This window comes from Pavona decussata, unplaced genomic scaffold, assembly GCF_977016875.1.
Source record: "Pavona decussata unplaced genomic scaffold, jaPavDecu1.1 SCAFFOLD_124, whole genome shotgun sequence".
NCBI lineage: Eukaryota > Metazoa > Cnidaria > Anthozoa > Scleractinia > Agariciidae > Pavona > Pavona decussata.
The window spans coordinates 2,487,958-2,511,036 of NW_028145538.1; the positions used below are offsets into that span (position 1 = coordinate 2,487,958).

At 38.4% G+C, this 23,079-nt stretch overlaps 1 protein-coding gene across 2 annotated transcripts; it reads left to right on the top strand.

Moving 5' to 3' along the window:
- The first annotated feature begins 1,402 nt into the window (after window positions 1–1,402).
- LOC146469460 (ADP-ribosyl cyclase/cyclic ADP-ribose hydrolase-like) lies at window positions 1,403–22,839 on the top strand. 2 transcript variants are annotated; one of them, XM_085123275.1, is made up of 9 exons: window positions 1,403–1,485; window positions 15,375–15,684; window positions 16,776–16,858; window positions 17,752–17,893; window positions 18,465–18,559; window positions 19,802–19,894; window positions 21,050–21,139; window positions 21,899–22,012; window positions 22,710–22,839. In XM_085123275.1, exons 2-8 carry the CDS (start codon window positions 15,403–15,405, stop codon window positions 21,972–21,974), a joined length of 861 nt encoding a protein of 286 aa, XP_084979401.1. In that variant the 5' UTR covers window positions 1,403–1,485; window positions 15,375–15,402; the 3' UTR covers window positions 21,975–22,012; window positions 22,710–22,839. The 2 variants fall into 2 exon arrangements, with proteins under 2 accessions (XP_084979401.1, XP_084979402.1); XM_085123276.1 differs by having other exon boundaries at window positions 21,053–21,139.
- The last annotated feature ends 240 nt before the right edge of the window (window positions 22,840–23,079 follow it).

Consider the following 23,079-nt stretch of genomic DNA (forward strand, 5'->3'; position numbering starts at 1 on the left):
CGGCCAATAACCGCAGCTATGCAGGGTAAAACATTCGGCCATCAGAAGCATCTTTAAGTGACAGAATCAAAACTAAAGACCAACAGGTATTTATGAGCAATGTAAGGTCCTAGAGACATTCTAAGGAATACTTGTTTGTCTCATTTATAGAACAGTACTTCTCACTCAAGCTGACTGCATTCGTCCAAAAAGTTTTGTTAAACAACGAACATTCTTCAGAGTAATTTCTGCACTTTCTTGAGTTTATTTATTTATTTATTTATTTATTTATTTATTTTTAATAAAATTATAACGCGTGCTTTATGTTTTAATTACATATTCAATAATTGTATTAATTAAAAACGGGATCATTGTGTTATGCAATTACACGGTTTTGATTGGTTTAGCGGCCAGGTTAAGAGTGACGTTTACGGGAAACGGCAAACGTGAGATATGACCACGTGACCATGTTTATCCTATATTTGCTGCCTGCTGTTTTCAGTTTCTCTGTCAAATCGAGTAGTTTTGCGTTTGCATCAAAGGTCGGAGTTAGCCTGCACTATTCTCATCTCTGTACTCTTTATTTCAAGATAACATAAACGCGAATCTCACGTTTGTCGTTTGCCGTAGACGCGACTCTTGATCTCTCTATTATACCATGATATGCCCCACAAAAAATTAGTTAAAAATGTACGCGCCAGCGGAAAAAGAAAAATGAAACATTACCACTCGCGGTTGTTAGACAGGAGATGATCATAGCCAAAGCGGCGATGCACGCCAGGATTGTCTGGCGAGCATTAAGCACGTGTAATAATTGTTAAATATATCACTTTTTTGGCATGGTGATGAAAGTGTCGGAAAGTTATGCCTCCTTTTTTATCGCTAATTTGTATTTTAAAATGTTTCCCAAAGTCTTCCGTGTTCTTATTCACATTCATACAGAAGTTCACGATACTTCTAATGCAACACTGATTATTACGGAACTCTAATCTATTCGAAAAACTGGTAAATGCAGAAAAATTTCGAGTAGACTTCATTTGCAATTATAAAACTTGGCCAGCAAAAGAAGAGGAGTAACAAAAGCCAGTTCTAATAAGGTTAGATTTCATTTCAACGTATAAAAGTCTCAGAGCAGCCGTTTTTCACGTTAAAGTAAAAACTTCAGTTAGTGTAGGTGTTTGGTCAGTGGCACCTCATGCCAAGAAGCACTCGTACGCAGACCGGGCTGTCTACAATAACAAACGTGTAATTATTTTTTCCACTATGCGATTTTTTTGTCGTCCTGTATACAGAATTCTACTTGTTTTATCTGTTTTACAAGTTTCATTTAAAATAACAATGAAGATCAATAACGGTATTTCATTGGTTAACTCCTCCCACGTTAAGAAAAAATGATTGGCAGGAGTACATAAATGAATTTCTTTCTAGCCCCCTAGTACACCACACTAGTATAGGATCTGCCGCGAAGGATTACGGCCCCAACATAAGAGAAACAACTAAGTTTGGGTAAGCGAGATTTAGCTTTGCTTGTTATCCTAATAGCTAACTGGCTTAAGCTTTACTTAGCTTCTGTTGAATCTCTCCCTACAACGGCCAACCTAAAACAAAATGGCCGTTATGAGAGGTTTTAAAGGGAAGTAAGTTCTGTAATAAATCGATTACTGGGAGATGGAACGCGACCATTGCAGAGAGTTAGCCATAATGGGAGGGTGGATGTTAGGAAAGGTCCAACAATATATTTTCCTCAAGCCAAAAATATTGTTGTAAATTGCCTTTAATTTTCAAGACTAAACTGAGAGATGAAACCGGTAAACGAAGATCCACGTGGGCATTATGAAGCTCATTGAAGGTTTCAGAGCTACCAAAGATCGTTAAACTTTAAAAGCGTTTCTGTGTTTTCCTCTCTTCCTTAAAACAGTAACAAAAGCTCGCCAAAGTTTACTGAAAAATTATGGTGGTGACATCCTTTGACTACGTATCTTATAGAGAGCTGAACGTCTCGCGCACGTCACTCGGACGTTTTCTTCTAGCCCGCCATATCACGGGGCGAGTACCAAATCCTGCGCACGTGTAACAAGGGCGTATCGACAAAGGAATAGTTAATCATTTCATTTCGATATCATGCATAAGAAATATCAAAGCTCTCAGGCATAAGCTCGCAAATGTCTTAGAGTATTTTATGTCTTAGAAAACAGTCTATAAAGCCGACCTGGATTTTTTTATCTCGTAAGTTTAACTGGCAGTCAATTCGTGAATTCAATTAACTTTAGGGAAGACACGTCACTTTGCAGTGAATACATGCACTGTCAGTTACACCCCACCATAAAATGGTTCGCCTATCATCTCCCTTCCGACCTATTTGTTATGGTAAAAGTAACACAAAACAAATACAGCAAACAAACAAACGAAGTTGAGTTCCTAATAATTGCCTGACTTCCTTTCTCGGGTCTAGTGCCAGTTTCCAATATGTGTTGTATACATACATCTTGAAAGTGATTCTACATAGCAGTTGAACACAGCCGTCAGTACGCTGCGTACACTCACTTATTTAGCAATCTACCAAGTGGTGCCGTCGATAGAGCCCCACCTATTGCGTTCAGTGTGTACATAAATCATAAATTATGCTGGAGTCGAGCCAATGTAATTGGTTGCACACTGGGGAAAACAAACTGGAGTTCCGTACTGCCCCGCACTAAAATTTAGCAGCTGCGTCAATGGAACATTGTTGCGAATATTTGATCCCTTATTCAACGTGGGGTTTTAAAATTATAACATCAGTTGCTATGTAGGCTCTATTCATTGCGTTCGCGGATTCCAGTGAGGTGCAATTCTAAGACTCTTCAAGAACAATATGTCATACATTCTAAGTGGTGTAACATCTATCTCTGAACAAGAATGATATTCGACAATACAAAAGATAGGATGACAAGCGTTGTCAAATTCTACATCAAAACATTCAAATTTTGCGTGCGTAGGGCGTGCTTTTAAGTATAGAGAATTTCGGGTGGATAGGTTAAGCACTTTTATAATTTTCTTTCATCAAATGCAAATAATGCAGCATTCTTTGTTTTCTCAGTCAAATTGTTATCTATTCACGTCTTCATTTTCTGCGACGCAATTGAAATTCACCTTATAAATTGAAACACAGAAAATTCTAAGGTGCCACGCGCAAATAGAAAATATCAACTGTCTTCCTATTGTTTTTTCATGTTTTATTGAAAAATACAGGGTAGAACGTAGCAAAAACGTTAAATTAAAAAAAAAACAGAAAAACTTACTACCAAACTTCTTGAAAACTTGTTAACTCCTATTTCACATTCTTAAACTCAAGATAAAAGGATAGATTCCCTAGACTATTTGTGAAAGATGGTTTACTAAACAATGGAGCGCCTATTTGACAAGCAAAAACGAGAAAATAATTGCCAGGTTTACGGACCATTCAATTGTTTTTGACCAAATTTCCGTAGAACCTGCAGGAAGAAAATAATTTTCAAGAAGGTCATATATGTTTCGGATGAAAATTCATCCGCCTCAGTTCAATACAAGTAACAGAATCTGCTAGTGGGTGTGATGTAAATGCAAGAACGATAAAAAAAAGTGTTAAGAATATAGCTGATTACAACGTGGCAATGAATGTAGAGAATATAACTAATTACAACGTGACAAGAAAAGTAAAAAATATAGCTAATTACGGCGTGACGATAATAAAGGAACGGAACAGAGAATATATACCGAGGAAACAAACAATAGTCGGAGAAAGCCTGACATGTATAAACATTTACCTATTGGGTGAATATTTTTCCCAATAAATATGCATTGCATCGTTGGTCCTTTCTTATATCACGTGACATATAACACTACCTTGAAAGAAATGTGACACTTCCTTATACGTCCCTAATGGTAAGCGATGCGATTCGCCTACTCGCAACAAATTCACCCAAAAGTGTACTTAACTCATTGGAAGATAAGGTCAACAGAAGTAAAAATATAACGCCGAACTTAATTGCTTTCGAAACAAAGCTTCACTTGGTATTTTTAATATTTTCAATTCCTGTAGAGGAATTGCCAAGTGCGGGGGAGCTAATGTAAGTCCGTGGCGGGCAAGTTTCCACGTGGGCGAAATGACTTGCTTTACAGTCATGCTAGGCCTTACGTGCAATCCTCTTTACATATAGCTACGGTAACAAAAACGAGTGAAAATTAATGGAGACAGTTGAAAGGAAAATGCTATTAGAGAACCAAAAGAATACATTTTGTACAATAAATGAGCCGGGTAATTATCTCCGAGACATAGCTCCGCTTTTCGTAATTGATGGTCGTCAGCCTACACAGCCTATACCATTATCACCCACGACTTGCTCCCGTCTTGCCTCGTATAGCTCAGTCAGTAAAGCAATGGACGATCAAATACAGAGGTCGTGAATTCGATTTCCGCCGAATTCAAAACATTTCTCTTTGCCTCGTGCGATCTCCCATTTGCTTACCAGGGCTAACGCTCAGTGGGAAATTCACAGGTTCACTAAGCACTCTGACAACATACACTGTAGAGTTAATTCTCTGATCCCTCATTTCAGCCTACATAATATTGTTTCCTTAGAGCTCTATCTGTTTAATGATGAAACGCACTTGGAAGTTGGGGGAAATGAGCTAGGAAAGCACGAAATTAATAAGTCGGTCAACCACTCTTGAATTCCCAAAAGGTTTATATTTTGGTATGAACTACAACAGTACAGCTTTTAACCTATTTGGAAAGCTGTCGGTTACTTAGCTGTATTGCGCATATCTCATGGATTTCGAGCCTGAGAGAGTTGACTAAGAAAAGGTTAAAACAAACTTAGGAACAGCCTTCCCTCAAGAAAAGGATAAATGATTGGGAAAAGAACCGGCTGCACACAAGGGAAGAAATGGCACTCGCGTACTGTTTCTTAAAATTTTACACTGAAAATTGTATGGATTTATGCAAATTCCTCTCTTCGAATTACGAGAAAACCTTGTGACAAATTAAACAACAAACTTAATTGTTTTTTCCAAAATGTTTAACGCCTTTCTTTTTTTTTCATTTGAGCTCGATCAGAATTAAGTCTGTTCCGGTCACGCCTTTTGGCCAGGATTACATTTACTCAAATACTCTGTTCAGGTTTCAGCCAGAGAGACAGCCTCTCTACAACGGCTATGACCAAAGGGAACTTCGTCTGCAGGTGGCTGGGTTAAGATCCAGGCAGACTGTATTGTCAAACCTTCCTTGGGATGGGGGTGAGAGGGAGGGGGACCAGAAAAGTGGGGGGGGGGGAGGGGATGAGGAAAAATTGAATTGCTTCTCCGACTTTTCTCACTCCTATGTCCCACCTACGAGACTAAATCTCTCTTCAACAACTGGTGGTTGTTCAACAGAATTTCCTTACCTTTGCAGAGGAGTTGTTTTTATGGAGAAGTTTGAAAGTCCCGATCTATTCATAGATGGCAATTGCTATTAGTGAACCTAATTAGATTTTTACAACAACTGTCAAAATTCCCGCGCGCTGTTTCGCTCGTAACTATTATCTATGAAAGTACAGAAAATAAAATGACGGTAGATGCAACGTGCACGCTTTCTCAACGGAAATAAAACCAATTCTGCTCATACTTTTTACATGTGATTATATAAAATAAAATAAAAAATCGACGGCAGTTTTCTATGGAGGCCCTATTAGGGGTTTTCGGGATATGTGATATTCGCGGAAAAAATTACCGGGATACGGGATATTTGAGGAAAAAGTTATTGGGGTACAGGATATTGAGAAGTAGTTTCAGGGATACGGAATATTCGTAAAAAATTGTAACATATCAGATGTTTAATTTGATGTGAAACGTTCTTGGATTACTAAATACATGCCCCTTTTTGTATTTTAGTTGATGATTAGATATAAATGAAAAATATGTAAGTGTAAAACAAACCGTTTTTGATTTTCTTGACCAGTCATCGGTTCATCATGGGCACTACAGTTAAGTCCCTCATAAAGCGACCACCTCTCGTAAGCGACCACCTTGTAAACAACCATTTTGTTTCTCAGTTAAACACTGTTTCAAGAGCTCTCTCTTAAGCGACCACCAATCACATTTTCTAAGGGACCGCGACCACTTTTTAGGCCAGAGAATTGACATTTTCTTTTGTTTTCAATTTCTGGTAAGCGACCACCCAACATAATCACGCATGATCGTTACTAAATCATTACTCAGAAGTGACAAAAGTTCAATTTTAAATGACAGTACCCCGGACTGCTGACAGTTTACAGGCAGAGGAGATGGCTATAAGTAGATCTGTAGATAATTATAAATGGGAACTGTTACAGTGATCTGTTCCAAAATGTTATACAATCAGAAGATTGAATATGTGAAAAAAATCAAATAAATTAGTTTCTATTTGCCTAATTTTAGCTGCTAAGGTAATATTTTTTTTATGTAATTAATTAATAAATCCAATATTAGGCTTCTTTTGTTGCTATTTCCCGTAAGCGACCACCTCCCGTAAGCGACCTTTTGGTTGTGCCCCAATGGTGGTCACTTACGAGAGAGTTGACTGTATGTGGGGGTAACATGAAGTACTAAAAATAGCGCACCAGCACTCGATCGAGGCAGCGCCACCTGATCGAGGCGAGACCTCTGTAATGGCGCAGGTCAAAGTCATTCATGACGTTACGGCATGTTAAAATGGGGTTGACAGACCTGCGCGAATACCACTGTGTGTCCGTTGTGTTGATGAAAGCCTTTTCAGTTTTGCTTTATTAAACAAGCAAATGTTTTAAAGCGATTTTCCTTTTGTTTAAGAGATTCTTCCCTTTAGATCAAAATGTGATGAAACCGCTCTGCTTAATGGTGTTTGTCTTGATCGTGAGGGGGAATTCTCAAATATCCTGAATGGAGGGTTTCTTACTGATCACTCTGAGTCTGAGCCGTAGTTAGGTTTTGATATGCCATTGTGTATGCTAGCTATGTGGCATTTGTTAAGGCTTATCGGCTTGGATTGACTTCAAGATTTCAGGTAGCGCTAAATAAATGTTATCTGTGAAGATACAGGATCCGTGGATTTCTCAAACCGTGAATTAATGTTTATGCTATTGTATCTCGCTGCATGAAGATTGCAGATTGTCTGCCAGTATCACGGATATGAGTGTCTAACAGATTCTCGTCTTTACAAAGCTGATCATTGTTGTCTCTCGCTTTCGAGAGCTATAGCTTCCTTGTAGCGCTGTCTTTTAGCTCTCTGAGTTGCGTCTTAACTGAAAAACAGCGTTCTTAGAGCTGACATGCACCTCCATTATTTTGTGGCCTAGCTCGCGTCCGCAGCAGATATTTAAAGCTAAGACACATGAAGAGAGACACCCGCGATCTTGTGAGTCTCTTGGATGCTAGTGAAATTTCTTCTGGCGAGTGTCTAATGCTGTTTCTCATGCAAGACTGCAGTTTCAATTCTCTTGGAATCTCATCAGTCGCTGTGTAGATGTGCATCTCGTTGACATGGGGAATGCTCAAATGTTTCACCCGTATTTATATCGCTTGGCGGATCAAAAACGCGCCCCTGTTTTGCTATTGGTCCAGAGCTTCGGAACAATGAGGTTAGATCACTGCAAAGCTTGATCCGCCAAGATCGGCTGTATTTCGTTTGAAGGCTTTTTCGTCAGTAGAAGGAGCATAACTTAGGAAGTTATCCCCTCCAAAGAGTGTATCAACTAGAGGAGTATAAAGGTCTTTTCCTCATCTCTAAACAAATTTAGAGACTCGAGTTGTGTGAGGACTAGATATTTCTCCTTTGCTATGTATTGTAAATGCACTGTTTGTCAAGCAGGACGGGGTCATGTCTAAAAATGTCACAAGCATGTTGTGTACAGGCATCATATTTTGAATGACAGCAGTTTCAATAACTATCACCATAAGCTACTTGAAAACGATACTTTTGCAGTTTACGTTTTAATTGCAGTGAACGCCAGAATATTATAAAATATATCGTAGCAAGTAACATATGAAAAATTGCTGATACTTTAGTTTCCGGGATATTTGTAACCGGAATTTATGGGATACGGGATATTTGGTCAAAAAATTACAGGGATACGGGATATTAAGACCCCCCCCCCCCTTATGGGGCCTCTCTATGGGTCTATACAATTATAGGCCATAAAGTGACGCTATAAAATGGTCAAAACCTGGCAGTGAAATGGCTTGCGGCTCGTGGTCCAAGTTAAGTCTTGAACATTTTATGACGCCATTTTAAGATCTATTTAACGAATAGATTCCAAGTTGCCGTGCGTCTGTTCAGTAATAGATCACAGATGACGTCAAAATGTGGTAAGAACAAAAAAGTGGCACACGAGCCGCAGGCGAGTGTGTCACTGATGTCCTTACCACATTTTGACGTCTTCTGTGATCTATTACTGAACAGACGCACGGCAACTTGGAATCTATTTGTTTTATACAATAAACAGAAAGGAAACACAATAAACTTGCCTCGTAGCGCTTGACTGTACATGTTCCATTTGTGCCAGTTGAGGAATCTTCAAAGTCACCAACGCTACTTTCCGTGTTGGCTTCTTCTTTTCTTCTTTATCGTACTTGTAAACAGCTTCCCCTAAACTTTTACCGAGGCCTTCACTTGCTCAAAGCAGAATAATCGAGTAAATATTTTCAAAACTTTGAGCCTTTTCGTAGCGCTAACAGCTTTTTTGAAGATTTGTTCCAGTTTAGGCATTTTTTAATTGACAGGAACACTTTCGCCTTGGTTTCTTCTTTTTCTTGTTTGTAAACAGCTCCTGCTAAACTTTTCTCAGGGCCTTCATTGCTCAATTCGAAATAATCTCGCAAACATTTTCAAAACCGCGCGCCATGTTGGGCAAAACGAAGAGAACAATTTTTCCGTGACGTCATCCGTGTGTCTGTACTCTAATAGATCATGGGCAACGACCAATCACAGCGCGCGTAGCATTCAGTACATTGTATAAAAGAGTATAGACCATATAAAAATGCTGTCGATTTGTTAATTATCAAGACAGCTCATCGTTATCCAGGTATCTAGTCACTTCGTCAAAGGGAGGTAATTGTGTAAAATGGTCGGCGGTTGGACAACAAACAATGAGATATGTCCAGAAATGCACGCTAATGAAATTCATGAGCTGTATGATAGACATCACAAAGTGTCCCCTAACCTTAATTCTCACTTAAACACACATAATTCTGTCAAACATGGAGGGAGATAGAGATATATTTTGAGGGAAAAACCTAGAGCTGAGGTCGCCTTTACCAAAATATATTACCTAATGACGACGGGAAAATCTGAAGTGCTTAAGTATCACTCTAGAGATAAGAGGACGGTGGCTTTGTTAACCGACGAAAAGTTTTACAAGTACCCGTGAGGGACAATGGTATGATCAGACACGCTTAACAAATTTTTCTTAAATTATGTGTGGCACCACATGCTTACATCCTGCTGGAGGGTGGAATTCCAGGAATACTAAATTACTTTATTATTTCAACGCAAGGCCATGTGGAGTGACCAGAAGTTAGGTAGTTGAATTTCGAAGGGCACATTCGTCTCATAAGGTTTGTATTAATTTCTTCAAGGGCACTAATGAATAAGTGACACTAGTGAATTGATTAATGTCAAATCTTTGGAAAATAATCTCAAACAATTATGGAATGAAAAAAGTTTGAGATTGATCGAGTAATAGCTCAAAGCGCCCAACATTTATGAACACAGAAACCTCGAAATGGCGAAAGATAAATACGCAAAATTTGAAAAAGAATCATTTAAGGTTATTTTAATTTATTACAATTTATCCTATCATTATCTTTCTCAAGAAAACATCCTCCTTCATACCTCATATAATCAACTAAAAATATTTCGCATAGTGACTCGTTCTTTTTTTTTTTTACCAAACGTGAAATAGGCTGATTGGAAATTTTTGGCGGTTTTTATAGGCGCATTAAATAACTTTAATTAGAAGTTAAGCTAACTACCTTGAACAACGGTGGAACTTTATTGTTTGTGCAAAGTGAACAATACATCCTCTCCTGCTTTTCGTTAATTCACAGTAAATTTCACTCGATTTTTTATGAAGGAGTAGCTAGGTTTCTAGGGACATTTGGAAACACAAGTTAGGAATTTTTTTTATCTTTTCGATCATCTAATGAAGTAGCGAGCTTTCAAATGTAGTTTATATTTTCGGAATGCGCGAATATAGCTGTTTCTTTTACAGCCATTTTCAATGTTATGCATCATCATCATCATCATCATCATCATCATCATTTGTTTATTTGTCTTACAAAAAAAAGACGAAATGATAGAATTTACGATAATGTCGAGGAGACCTCAGGAAACCACCAGGCTGTCATTAATAAATAGAAAATATGGTGCTGCGAAAGGGCGGCTTGGTCAATTCATGGTTTTATTGATAAAAACTGCAACATTTTTTTTCTTAAAGGTGAAAAAATTAGATGAAGAAGTAATTGATATTGGGAGAGAGTTCCAGATTTTGGGACCTTAGTAAAGGACTGTAAATTGCTTAAGATTTGTGCGACAGGAATGCGATCGATAGTGGTTGGCTGTTCTGGTGCCATAATTATGCACTTGGCTACTACTTATCAGTCATTTGAAAACCCGGTCTCCCGACCCCCGGGACATAAGAGGGAATTTAACATTGGCCAGCTAATTTCCCCGCCCCCTGGGTCAAGTAGACTTAAAAGCTCCACATAGAGGGAATCAGCACCGTACTTCAGAACCAAATAAGACACAAATCAGCTTGGGTTTGTTGGTAAAAATCGACATTGTGACGGACGTAACGTTTAGCGTGGTATCATATGATTTTTCATTAAAATTTTTTAATTGTCCGCACATTGTAGATTTTGATTTAACATCAAACCTACACAGGTGGTTCAGCACATAAAACGAGCTCTTTGTGATTCAAGTTGAAGTCTTGTTTTGGAGTTGCTCGTCCTGTGCATCCAGTCTACTCCGATAACTACAGAAACCGTTGCTACCGATCCACTCAAGACGCGGAATAGACCATCTTGAGTAAATAAAAAACAATGCGATGTTAGTCTGTGTACTCGTAACTCAAACTCCTCGTAAAATATGGTCGATTTAAGAGCGGCTGCCTGCATGTAAGAACATTTCAGCGACCACTTGGTCCAATTTCTGATATTTCGTCTGAAGATAATCTTGGGTTAATTATTTTTGAAAATCATATTTTAAAGTTCCAAGGTATTTTATTTTTAGAGAAAATTGCAAGAGTTTGAAATGCGGCCTAGGTGCGGTCACGGGCCGATAAAAACTGCGACAATTTAGATAAAAGGACGAAGCCCCGTTTATGGTGTGAAATAACCCAATGAACCTGAAACTTTACATACACGTTTTAACCTAGACCAACCATCCCACAGGAATATTAATACTTAGTATATTCTCAGCTCCGACTATTGCATTTCTAGCTCTCTAATTGGCTCAAAAGCTCCGACTATTTAACAATTATTCCATGGGCGCGCGTTGGATATGAGATGGTAAATAACCAACGAGGCGCGAAGCGCCGAGTTGGCTATAACCAATCTCATATCTGACAAGCGCAAATGGAATAATTGTTTTATTAAATTCTCTGCGTTTGGGTATTGCTGTTGAAGTTTATTGAATTTTATTTTAAGTAAAACTTTCTTTCAAATTAAAACGACCGGATATTGAGGCAACTTCCGACCAAAGCGAGCGAAACTTAATGATCACATGACACGCGCAGCTCTTTGCAAACGGAGTTGAATGAAAAATCGAAAGCGAAGAAGATCGGACACAGTCGGACATGTCCAATTCAAGAAATGTTTAAATGTACGAGTTACCACCTTTCTGAGACAAGCATTTAAGTGCCTTTGAAGTTCCAGCTCATCGAGAAGCGTAATAGTTGTACACATTGGAGCAAATATTTTGCTGTGTGGTGCAGAGCGAAGAAAGGGATCAAGGACGGCTTTTTTTACGCTGAACTGAATTCCTCGCAGACGTTTTAAAACACTTAAAAGGCAAGTCCAAGTGTACGAGGTACAACCTCACTGAGACAAGCATTCAGCGCAAGTTTTTAAACTTCAAGCTTATCGAGAAGCGTTTGTGCAAATGTTTTGCTGAGTAGTGCCGAGCGACGGAAACGAACATTATGGCCGCCGCTCGTACGGATTTCATAGATGAACTTTTGTAACTGGAGTCCTCGTAAATGCGTAGAAACATAAAGGCAGGCATTAAGTTCTTCTTGAGAAAGTTCTTCGATCGGTTTTAACCTCTTACCGCCAGGATTTGCAAGCCATCCTGAAAGGTAACCGGTTGTTATTGTTGTTGTGATCTAAATCGTAAAATCGTGCAATTTTTCTGATTGTAAAGGAAACGTCAAAGATACGTACCATTAAATAGTGTCATACCGAACTTTGTGGCTTTTATTGTTGTTACTATGGAGATGGCATTGTTTGGTATTTCTTCCTTTCCTTTTCTTTTTTCCACATTTTTCCGAAGAAAACTTTCGCTACCCGCCGAAAAAAAATTTAGCTTTGTGACACCTGGGGCAATCATTTTCCATATAAGGTCAAACTAAGGTATATGAGCTGATATTGGGATTTAGTGAGCCAATCAGAACGCTAGAAATGCAATATCTGAGGCTGAGAATTAGAGCCATTAGTCGGAGTTTTACCTAATATGGAAAATAGTGCGCCAGGTTTAAAAATTTTCCGCACGAAGTTTTTAACTTCAGCTCTCCATAATGACCGATACTGGCAGGTTTCAGGAGCTGTCTCCCACAAAACTTCAAGAGATACTAGACAATGCTGTTCCAGAAAAAAACAAAGAAAGCCACAAAGTTCGGCATGAACATATTTAATGGTACGTATCTGGGATTTTTACTCAAAAGCTAGCAACAACTGTTACGTTCATTGTCGATATTTTGATAATTTTATAACTGCGTAACAACGACAAAAATTCTCACCTTGTTATTTACAGAATGGCTGTCAAGTCCTGTTGCCACAAAATTTTTCGAAACGAATTGAAGACATGTCCAAAGAGGAGCTAAATGAATGCTTTAAATGTTTCTACACATAGATTGCTTTCTTCACTCGCCACCGAGTGCAAACAACAAGCCTTTTCTATCATCTCCGACGCTGTGTTTACCGAAGCCAATAAAATTTTGGATGCCTTTGTAAAGGATCTCAGAAAGACGGGTAAAATAGCTGATATTGTCCACAAGAAAGCAATGTCAAAAGATCAAATCCAGAGGCTCTTTGAAAGCGGCGAACTTGGGCCGGCCGACAGTCAAAATCCAGCCCAACTGTAGAGAACGGCGTGGTTTTATCTCACCCTTTTCTTCGGACGACGAGGAAGAGAAAATCAGCGGCAGTTGAACCCTGGAATGCTCTCCCTAAGAACAACGCCACAAGGTGTCGAGTATTTTGAGTTAAACAGACGACAGCCTAGTTCACTGCTCAGCACAAAAAATCATCAAGGCGACCTTGGAGACTCCGGCTGAGGATGAATTCGACGCGAAGATCTTTGCCGTTGCTGGTTCTCAGAGGTGCCAAGTGAAAACAATCAAAAACTACCTAGATCACCTGAACGCTCTTTTCCAAAAACTAAGAGTGGGCCAAAAACAGAACTTCAGTCCAGCAGATAACAAAATCATGTATTGCAACTCCCCGGTTGGCTCGAGGACGCTGGACAACATGTTGAAAAATATGAGCAGGCGAGCTGGCATAGAGCCCCATCTAACCAACCACTGCCTGAGGGCGACAGCAGTTACAGTTCTGTCTGACCACAACTGTGAAACCAGACACATAAAATCTGTTACGGGACACAGATCAGACCAGGCGGTCGAATCGAACAAGGATCGCCCATCCATAGAACAGCAGAAGAAGATGTCACACGTTCTCAGTGATTTTGTCTCCGCCGGAGCTTCCGAAGCTTCCCCATGCACTGCTATCTCTGCAGCTGAGAAAGAAAACGAATGCCATGGCCAGCAAGAACGGCAACCTCAAAGTGAAGGGACAGTTTTAGTCCAAAATCAGTTCGTAAATACCGAGGTTCGGCAAAGCAAGCGAAGAAGCTTTCCGCAGGTTTTTTTCAACTGCAATGTCCAAGTTCACAACTATTACGGAGGCGGAGAATCAGGAAAATCTTCCTGAACTTTGAACACTATTTAACCACTTGAAAGCTTCCGAAGCCGTCTTTTTTCCTTGCATTTGAACGGTTGAATATTTCAAGGTTGGTTTTCGTTAACAGTTGACCACAGTTTGTCGTTTGTGTAGCTGTCAAATTTCATTCAGCTCATCCAGTGATGTAATAATCAGGTGATCACGGCGCGCATGTGACCGGAAGTTGTATGCTCTTTTGACCGCTATGTAAAATTGTTGAAATAAAAATAGGCGGCAAAAACCTGATTTGAGAATATACTGAAACGATTATTCCAGTTTGTCGTTTGTGTAACTGTCAAATTTCATTCAGCTCATCCAGTGATATAATGATCAGGTGATCACGGCGCGCATGTGACCGGAAGTTGTATGCTATTTTGACCGCTTTGTAAAATTGTGAAATAAAAATCGGCGGCAAAAACCCGATTTGAGAATATACTAAAACAATTATTCCATTCGACCTTGTTGGATATGAAGTGATCATAACCAACTCGCGCTAGGCGCTCGTTGGTTATGTATTGGGTGTTTCACGGGCTATACATCTTTTTAACTATCGTGTAGCTTTTGGACCTACAAACAAGTTCAATCTAGAAGGTTGTATTTCATTACCTGTAACTTGAACAACAATGAAAAAGGCTTTGAACATGTTATCAGATCGACAATGATAACTACTGAACATTTTATGCAACTTGATTAAATAGTTACAAGTACTGACATACAAATATTTTCTTCAATTTGATGAATCATAGAGGTCATCATTTGTAACACATTCAAAGTTTGCAGGATTTCTTTTCACTGTTGGATAGTGACTTCGGCCGACAGCATTATGTGATAAATTGCGGTCGCAATATATCACATATTGCTACCGGCTTCAGTAACTATCCAATACACAACGCCATCTCTTTTCAAAGACCAGAGAATTCTCTCTGAGGGAAGCGGTTGAAGAGTGGTTTCGCATTCCACAAGTTGCAGTTCATTTCCACTGATCCCGGCCATTCAGAGCCAAATATAATGAATACTAGTTTCTGTATAATGGTAGAATAATTGTTTACTGAACAAAACTGAATCATAAAAATATATTTTGTGGCTATTCGAAGTGACGTTATAAATAGATAACATTGCTCCCTTAATTGAAAGGGAATGATTCTACATGTAACATCTTAAATTATATGAGTAAACTGGTCTTTATAGGTCTGATGAATGAATTTTTCCTTATTTTAATATTTTCCCAGGAAAATCGGCAACCGTGATTACTGCAAGATGAACTTTGCTTTTGTAGCTAGTGCAATAGTTCTCCTGAACATTTTTAGTCTGAGTCTTCAGGACCAAGGCTCGACTCCACAAATTAAAGAAATTGTTTTAGGGAGATGCTATGATTTTCAAAACAAAAAGTTGGGTTCAGATGAATCAACTTGGAAGGACTGCAACAAGATCTGGGAGGCTCTTCACGACGGGTTCGCTTTCAAAAATCCTTGTAAACTAACACAAGATGACTACAAGCCTTTCTTTCATGAAACTGGAATGGAGGAAATGCATGACAAGGTGATGAATGGCTTTTAAAAGTAATTTACTTAATGTCAATAACACGGGGAGTGCTTGCGAAATCTTCCGAGCCAGAGACACATGATGAAGTGCCTGACAATAATCCAGATCGAATTGGAATTTGGAAAATTAACATTGTTTTTCTAAGGAGAGGGGAAAACTAGTAGTAAGAGTACCAGGAGAAAATCCTCTCGGAGCAAGGACGAGAACCAAAGATAAAAGCAACAATTCTTACCGCTGTTTAATCAGGTTGCAATGCCTTTAATGTTCTTCATGCTTTTGGCACTGACAGCTGAAGTCGTTTAAAATGGAATGCTCGTGATTCTTGCAATGTTTAAAATGCTTGTAATGATTGCATCGCTTTATGCTGTACGCTGATGATGCGGACTACACCGCTAGTAAGGACTGAAGTGCTTTTAAGGGATTGCAGTACTTATATATGTTATCATATTTGCAAATGATTGAGAAATTCCTGAAAACATTGGCCAAGAACACGGTTATTAAGGCATTATTTACAACTGAACTGTACGGCACGTAGTGCATCAGAGAAGGTTGACAGTGCAGTCTCTAACTTGCCATCAAAGGAAACCTCTACTCTGAATTAACGTTGAATTATTGAAAATACACTTTATTTCAAATTCCGTTAGAAAACATGGAAATAATATTTCTGTGTCGGACAAAACAGGATTTGATTTTCGTCCACGTTCGCTATACGAGCATTTCATAACGTAATACGGTTGCTCAATTGTCTGACACAAATGAACTTCTACGTACCGACAATCGGTAATCGGTAATCATGTGACGTCATAAAATCCAAAGCATCCAAACTGAAAATAATATATTTCATTAGGACCTTATCGTTAACTTTAATTCAATCTTAATTCAACAGCACTTGGGAGCTTCATTGCAGTGAATGATACTTTACATATATGAGGGTCTTGAATTTTTCAAACAATCAAAGCCTGATTGGTTTGTCTTCTACCAAGGCTCTTCCTACTGGAAATCTTGCCAACATCACGTATCACTCAAATTTCCCTTCATTACTTAATCCTCTTCCTTAATATTCTCTTCTGTCTTTTTTTTTTCTCCAGAGCATGTTTTGGTCAGGCACCTACAAAGTTGCGCATGACTATTCTAACTCTCGATTCACAACTCTTAAAGACACCTTACCTGGGTAAGAATAAGGATTGAAATGTAAAGGTTTGTTTTTGTTTGGCCTCACCGCCGAGTTTAAGAATAAGAGCGGGGACAGATTGTCTGAAATGAGAGACAAAAATAATAGTAAAAGCCGTTTTATTCACGTTTTTTTTTATTTATTTATTTTTTTTATTTTGTTAATGATGTGAGACAAATAAGCCTGCATAACTAATAACTTTATTTCAAATGTAAAAAAACCCCTCCATTAATTTCCTAAAATTCATCTATCAACAATTTGGTATTTCTAGGTGGCTAGTTGCGCGACTTGATGTTTACACTGCAACAAAGCTTTGAAAACATGTTTTTGTTGGTGTTTTTTTACGTTTAAACACTATTTTTGATTCTTATTTATTACTTTTGATAAACTTTGAACCCATTTGGACGGTTTTCTTCGATTTTTGAGATATCGAGAAATCCAAGATGGCGGCTGTGAAGAACAAATGACTTACTTTCCACACGATGTGACGTCATAGTTTCACTTTGGGGCCCTCAAAGGAAATGGTTTGGGACATACTTTACACCCTTCAAGTCTCATTGCGAAAGGGGTGTAGCCCCTTCCCCCAACCCAACAACTTCAAGAACGAAAAAGATAACCCAGGCTGAATAGGGTTAACGTAACCTAAGTAAATAATTGAAGAGCAGAGTTAATTGAATTGGACTGGAGTGAAGTAGAGGTGTACAGGACGGGTCAAAGCAAATTAACTTCGGAAATTGAAGTTAATGTAGAGAAAAATAAGTAAATTTAACTGAAATGAAGCGATACGTGAAAAGAAATGAAATAAAGCTAAAGATCTAGTTGACGTTGAAGCGTGTACAAGGCCCAATTCTATATGAAGTAATCTAGTAATTTTTCCTTTAAACGCTTTTTAGGTATCTCGTTAATGGATTGACGTTTTGTGGAAATGAAAATTTGTCTCCTGACAACACTGACGGAATTGATTATGAATCCTGTCCGGACTGGAGCGAAGATTGTGATTACTCGTCAGCTTTTTGGGGCCTAGCTTCCACGACAGTAAGTCTAAACTCTGAAGAGGATTGTCGAAAGTAATTTCTCAAACTCATTAATAATTCAAAAGCCGAAGAGAGAAATCATGCACCGTGACGTGTTTAGATATCTGATGAAAAACTCCTCGTTTTAGCATCCTTATTTCCCCTTCAAAAATCAGTTGTTTGAGAAGTTATATCAAACACTCGTAACAGCGTTTCATCACAATATCAAAAACCTCGAAGTTCGTGAAAAATACTCCGCTTCGCGTCGTATTTTCAACTCTCTTCACGGTGTTTGATATGTGATGAAACACTGTGCATGTGTCTCGTGTTTGATATATTACTTCGTTTTTGCTTTGCGTTTGATTTACTACATTCCAGCCTGTGATTGGTTAGCAAAACGCGCGCCACTTTCTCAAACAATGAGAAACAAAACCCAAAAACAATCATATATTTTCTCGTGCTTTACGATGTTTATATGTAATTATGATTGGTTCACAGTGCTGTTTACGTCTGCTGTAAATGACTAAGGTAGCTACTTAGGTTTTGCTTTTCACAACAACAATGATAACCTGGATTTGATTTCCTTTTATAAGTTCGCAGACCACGCCCGAGGAATCGCTCGCATCATGCTTAACGGATCCAGAGTTGATGGCAATGGACAAAAGTCTCCCGCTTATAAAAGATCAAGGTAATAAGTATGTGCCATATACGTCGGGCAGGGACTGTACACGCAGTCAAGCAATCAATTACAGCTTGTATAGTTTATAAAAATCTTTTTAAGGCCGGTAAGGAATTTCGCGACACCACATTATTTTTCCGGATAGTAAACTAATGAGCACTCAAAATTCGTGTTCGGACGTTATCAGTTTAATAACAGTTTATGACTGGATAACAAGCAAACTGAGTTGTCAACGAGGTGTTTTGAATGTCACTCAGAAAAATATAGACGATTACTCTGGCGATTAAGGAGACGCAATGAATTTTACTTGGCCTTTACGGGAAAAATGAAAAGCCATGACAATTTTCAGATACAGCACACTTATATTCAGTAAATTATTGAACGAAATAGTTTTCGAATTGCTCACATACAATAACCTTAAAACTATAACCTACAAACACGAGGTGTGCATGCCCACTATTTTGTGCGACTTTGTCCGCTCGTAGAACATGAACATTATTCAACACATTGCAAGACTGCCCAATTGTGATCGTGGTGCACTAAATATTCGTCGTTCGTAGATAACAAATATCCTGTGATATAGGTAATCTCGAGTGTCGGGGAGAAAAATGGCAGAGATCGTCTCCAGCCTTTCTGCAACAAACGGTGCTTTGTTTTCAATGTGCTGAATAATTAACAATTATTCCACGAGCGCGCGTTGGATATGAGATGATAGATAGCCAACGAGGCGCGTAGCGCCGAGTTGGCTATAATCATCTCATATCCAACAAGCGCAAGTGGAATAATTGTTTTATTAAAAACAATCAAGAAATATTGCTAGATCTTACTGATTTCGCTGTGCAAGAATAACCAGCAGACAATTTAATGGTCGCTATTTCTCGGCCATGGTATAATTGCTCATATACCATGGCCGCTAAGCCAATCAAATCCCTCGAATTGCATTATACAATGATTCAGTTTTTAATAATAAAACAATTATCCCGCCCAATCTTGCGGAATATCCCCTGGTTATAGCCAGCTCGTCGGCTAAATATCAGGCGACTGCTCCGCGCAATTTGGCTGCACAATCGCCAAATAGCCCACCAGATAGGAGCCAATCAGAGCGTACAACTCGGACCTCTGTTTTGAATAATTGAGATAAATGGACAAGGAGCATTTTAGGCCTGATCAGATTTATATACTCTTTATACTGAGAACACGGTGAGTGTCTTCAGTTTGGTATCATCCTTTTGTTTTAATTTCTACTTCCAGTTATTTTGCAACATATGAGATGCCAAATCTTCAAGTGGAGAAAATCACCAAACTCATGGTTCTGGTAATTCACAACATAAAAGGCCCTAAGTTGTAAGTGACTTGAATTGTAACAAGCAATTTGTTTTTTTCGTGCAATTGGTAAATATGAGCTGCCATTTTGGCTATTGGTGTTATGTTTTTATATAGGATCTTTCAATTTACTATATGTTTTATATAGGATCTTTCAATTTATGTATAACATGCACTCACGCAGATCAAGGCCATAACCATTGCCATTATTTTTATTGTCATTGTCATTGTAATTATAATTGTCATTACTGTATAACTATATCTATAACCATTGTGGGAGCAGGGATGGCGCATTGGTGAGAGCACTCACCTCCCACCAATGTGGCCCGGGTTCGATTCCCGGTCTCGGCGTCATATGTGGGTTGAGTTTGTTGTTGGTTCTCGTCCCTGTTCCGAGGGTTTTTTCTCCGGGTACTCCGGTTTTCCTTCCTCCACAAAAACCAACATTTCCAAATTCCAATTCGACCTGGAAACAGTGGAGAGAAGAGCCACTCGGTGGATTCCACTGAAATTCCTATTTAACCATCCCCATTGCCATGGCCATGACAGTTAGCATTAGCATAACCATTCTCATTACTATTCCCATTACCATCACCATTATCATTTTCATTGTCATTGCATTACCAAAACATTCAAAAACTCATAAATAATTCATAAGCCCATTGACCTATTAAAATGGTCGATAATACATCACGTGCAGAGACTTTATATCTATAAACCTCCTCCTTATTAGTATAAGGTGTTTTATCAGCTGATAAAACACTCCTCATTAGTATGCGGTGTTTCTCTCGTATGCTAATTTCCAACGTTCACAAAAGCATAATTGTTATGAATTCTATTGACATACGCTTTTCCAGGAACGTTTTTGAAGCCGTTCAAAAAACTTGCAGCACGTGTTTTATCGTGTTTAAAACCACTCGGCAACCCGATAAAACACTGCTGCTCCTTTTTTTTAAACATTACATTACCATTGCCATTGCCATCACAGTTACCGTTGCAATAACAATTTCAATTTCAATTACCATTCCAAATTGTAAGTGTTTTTCCTCCTGTAGCTTTGACTTTGAATGCCATTGCAATTACGATTAACATTGCCAGTCCGAATTACCATCGTCAAAATTTTCGTCCTGTGCTTGAGTTTATTTGACTTTCTTTTGCTGTTGTTTATTACATCAAAAGTGAGCGCTGTGGGAGAGGATCCATCAGGTTACTTCAGAGAGACGCGAAAAAAAGAGGGCTATCCGTCAGCTGCCACGACGACCCAGAGTAAGAGCTTTAATAATAAGCAGTTACCTTTATATTTATATCATTACCCTTCATTATAATTATAATTTGTTTTGTCTTGTGCAACATTAGACAGAGTGATGAAAACAAAAACCCTTATATTTAAAAAAGAAACGCTGCCTGCTCAATGTCAGTCTTTGACTTTCAACGGTTGTACGCGTTAGCATTTCAGATAATCTCATAAGCTAGAACCAACTTGTAAGAAAAAGCAGTGCTGTTCGGTGGCTTTCATTTGAATGGCCTCTCTTTAGGATTTCATCCAAAAAATGAAAAGTTGGAACCACCTTGTATAGCCAATGTTGACAGTGAAACGATTAACAGTGTACGCAATGCTTCAGGAAGGGGGTGGGGGGGGGGGAGTGGAGGAGTGCAGAACTTTAGGCCGGTAAAGTGTCTCAAGACTTTTAGTCGTGATTCCACAGTCACGTTTTACAGCATTTTCAAAAACTCATTTAATAGTTCATAAGCCCATTGACCTATCAAATGGTCGATAAAACATCACGTGCAGTGGTTTTAAAACCCGATACCTTTGAGGTCTCATCTACAGAATCGATAAAAAAAATTGGGAACTCGCTGTTATTTAATTAGTATGTAAAATAAATTATGATTATCCAGCTGAATCTAGTCCTCATCAAGAAAGACTGTTCCCTTTGGTTGCTCTTACATATTACTAACTAGGTGGACTGTTGTTTAACATTAAGCAATTTGACATTATTTTGACTTTCCTTTCCTCCTTGACAGTGACGTACGTCATATTTTGTGTGTTGATTATCCCAAATCTCGCGAATGCCTCTTTCTGAAGCGAGCAGGATACTAAACGGATAGCAAAAGAACCAGCGCTTTCACCTGCACCCGGTTAGTATTGATTGGTATCCGAAGTCAACCTATTTTGGGTAAGGTAAATCGCTTTAGTTTAAAAGTGTCAATGTATTTAGTTGAGAGCACTAATTGGGGAACCTTCCCAAATCGAATTGGAATGTAGAGGTAAGGTCATTTCAAAATCCAAAAACGTTTTTCTAGAAGCAAAAACAAAACCAATTGTCTATTTTTGTTATAAATCAAAACTGTCGATTAGTGCTGTGCCTCTGACCAGAGACGGGGAAGGTCTCGTGATTGAAACTTGAAAAATGTTAGGCTACGGTTTTTCAAGTTCTTGCATTTTTTCCAAGAACAGATCACGAGTTATTCCTTTCAAGATGTGACTTGATTACTTTCCTCTCGTTGTTCTAGAATGATTTTTTTTAGCTAAATGAAGGTCCTTTTTCACCATTTTTAACAAAATAGGTTAAAAACTCCATTCCATGATAATTCGCCTTAAAATAAACTTTTTGGGGACAGGTAGCTCATTCAGTTCAATGGCTGGTATTCAAAGGGGGCCTACAGCATAAGAGCAGGACAACATTATTTTTTTTTAAGTCTTCAGCTTGCAAAAAAATTAAGTTTTAAGGTTCGGGTATTAATATAGTGGTAATCAAATTGGCATAAACAGTTACTACTCTCTGATACAAGTAAAGGTTCTTTGTCAACATATATTTTTATTTCTCCTTTTCAGGTGTTAACAATCCAGTAACCGTTGGGATCATGGCTAAATATATATTCAAATATAACTTAAAGTACAATTTTAATGAGTGCATTATTAACTATATTTAAAAATTGCAAATAAACTGTAATTTTAAAGAAGTAGTTGAACTATTTTGTTGTTTCTCAAATGAACTAACTACTGGGGTCTGTCTGAACCAAATAAACCGTTTACAATGCAAAATAGTCAAACTGCCGAAACAATATGAATACAGGTCAACCTTTTCATATACTGTTATTCAACCAACACTTGCCTGAATGAAAATTGTAGCGTATATGTTGTTAGCAAATGTTCCACTAGGAAAACACTTTATCGAATACCTCGCTCTATTTTCGAGACCACA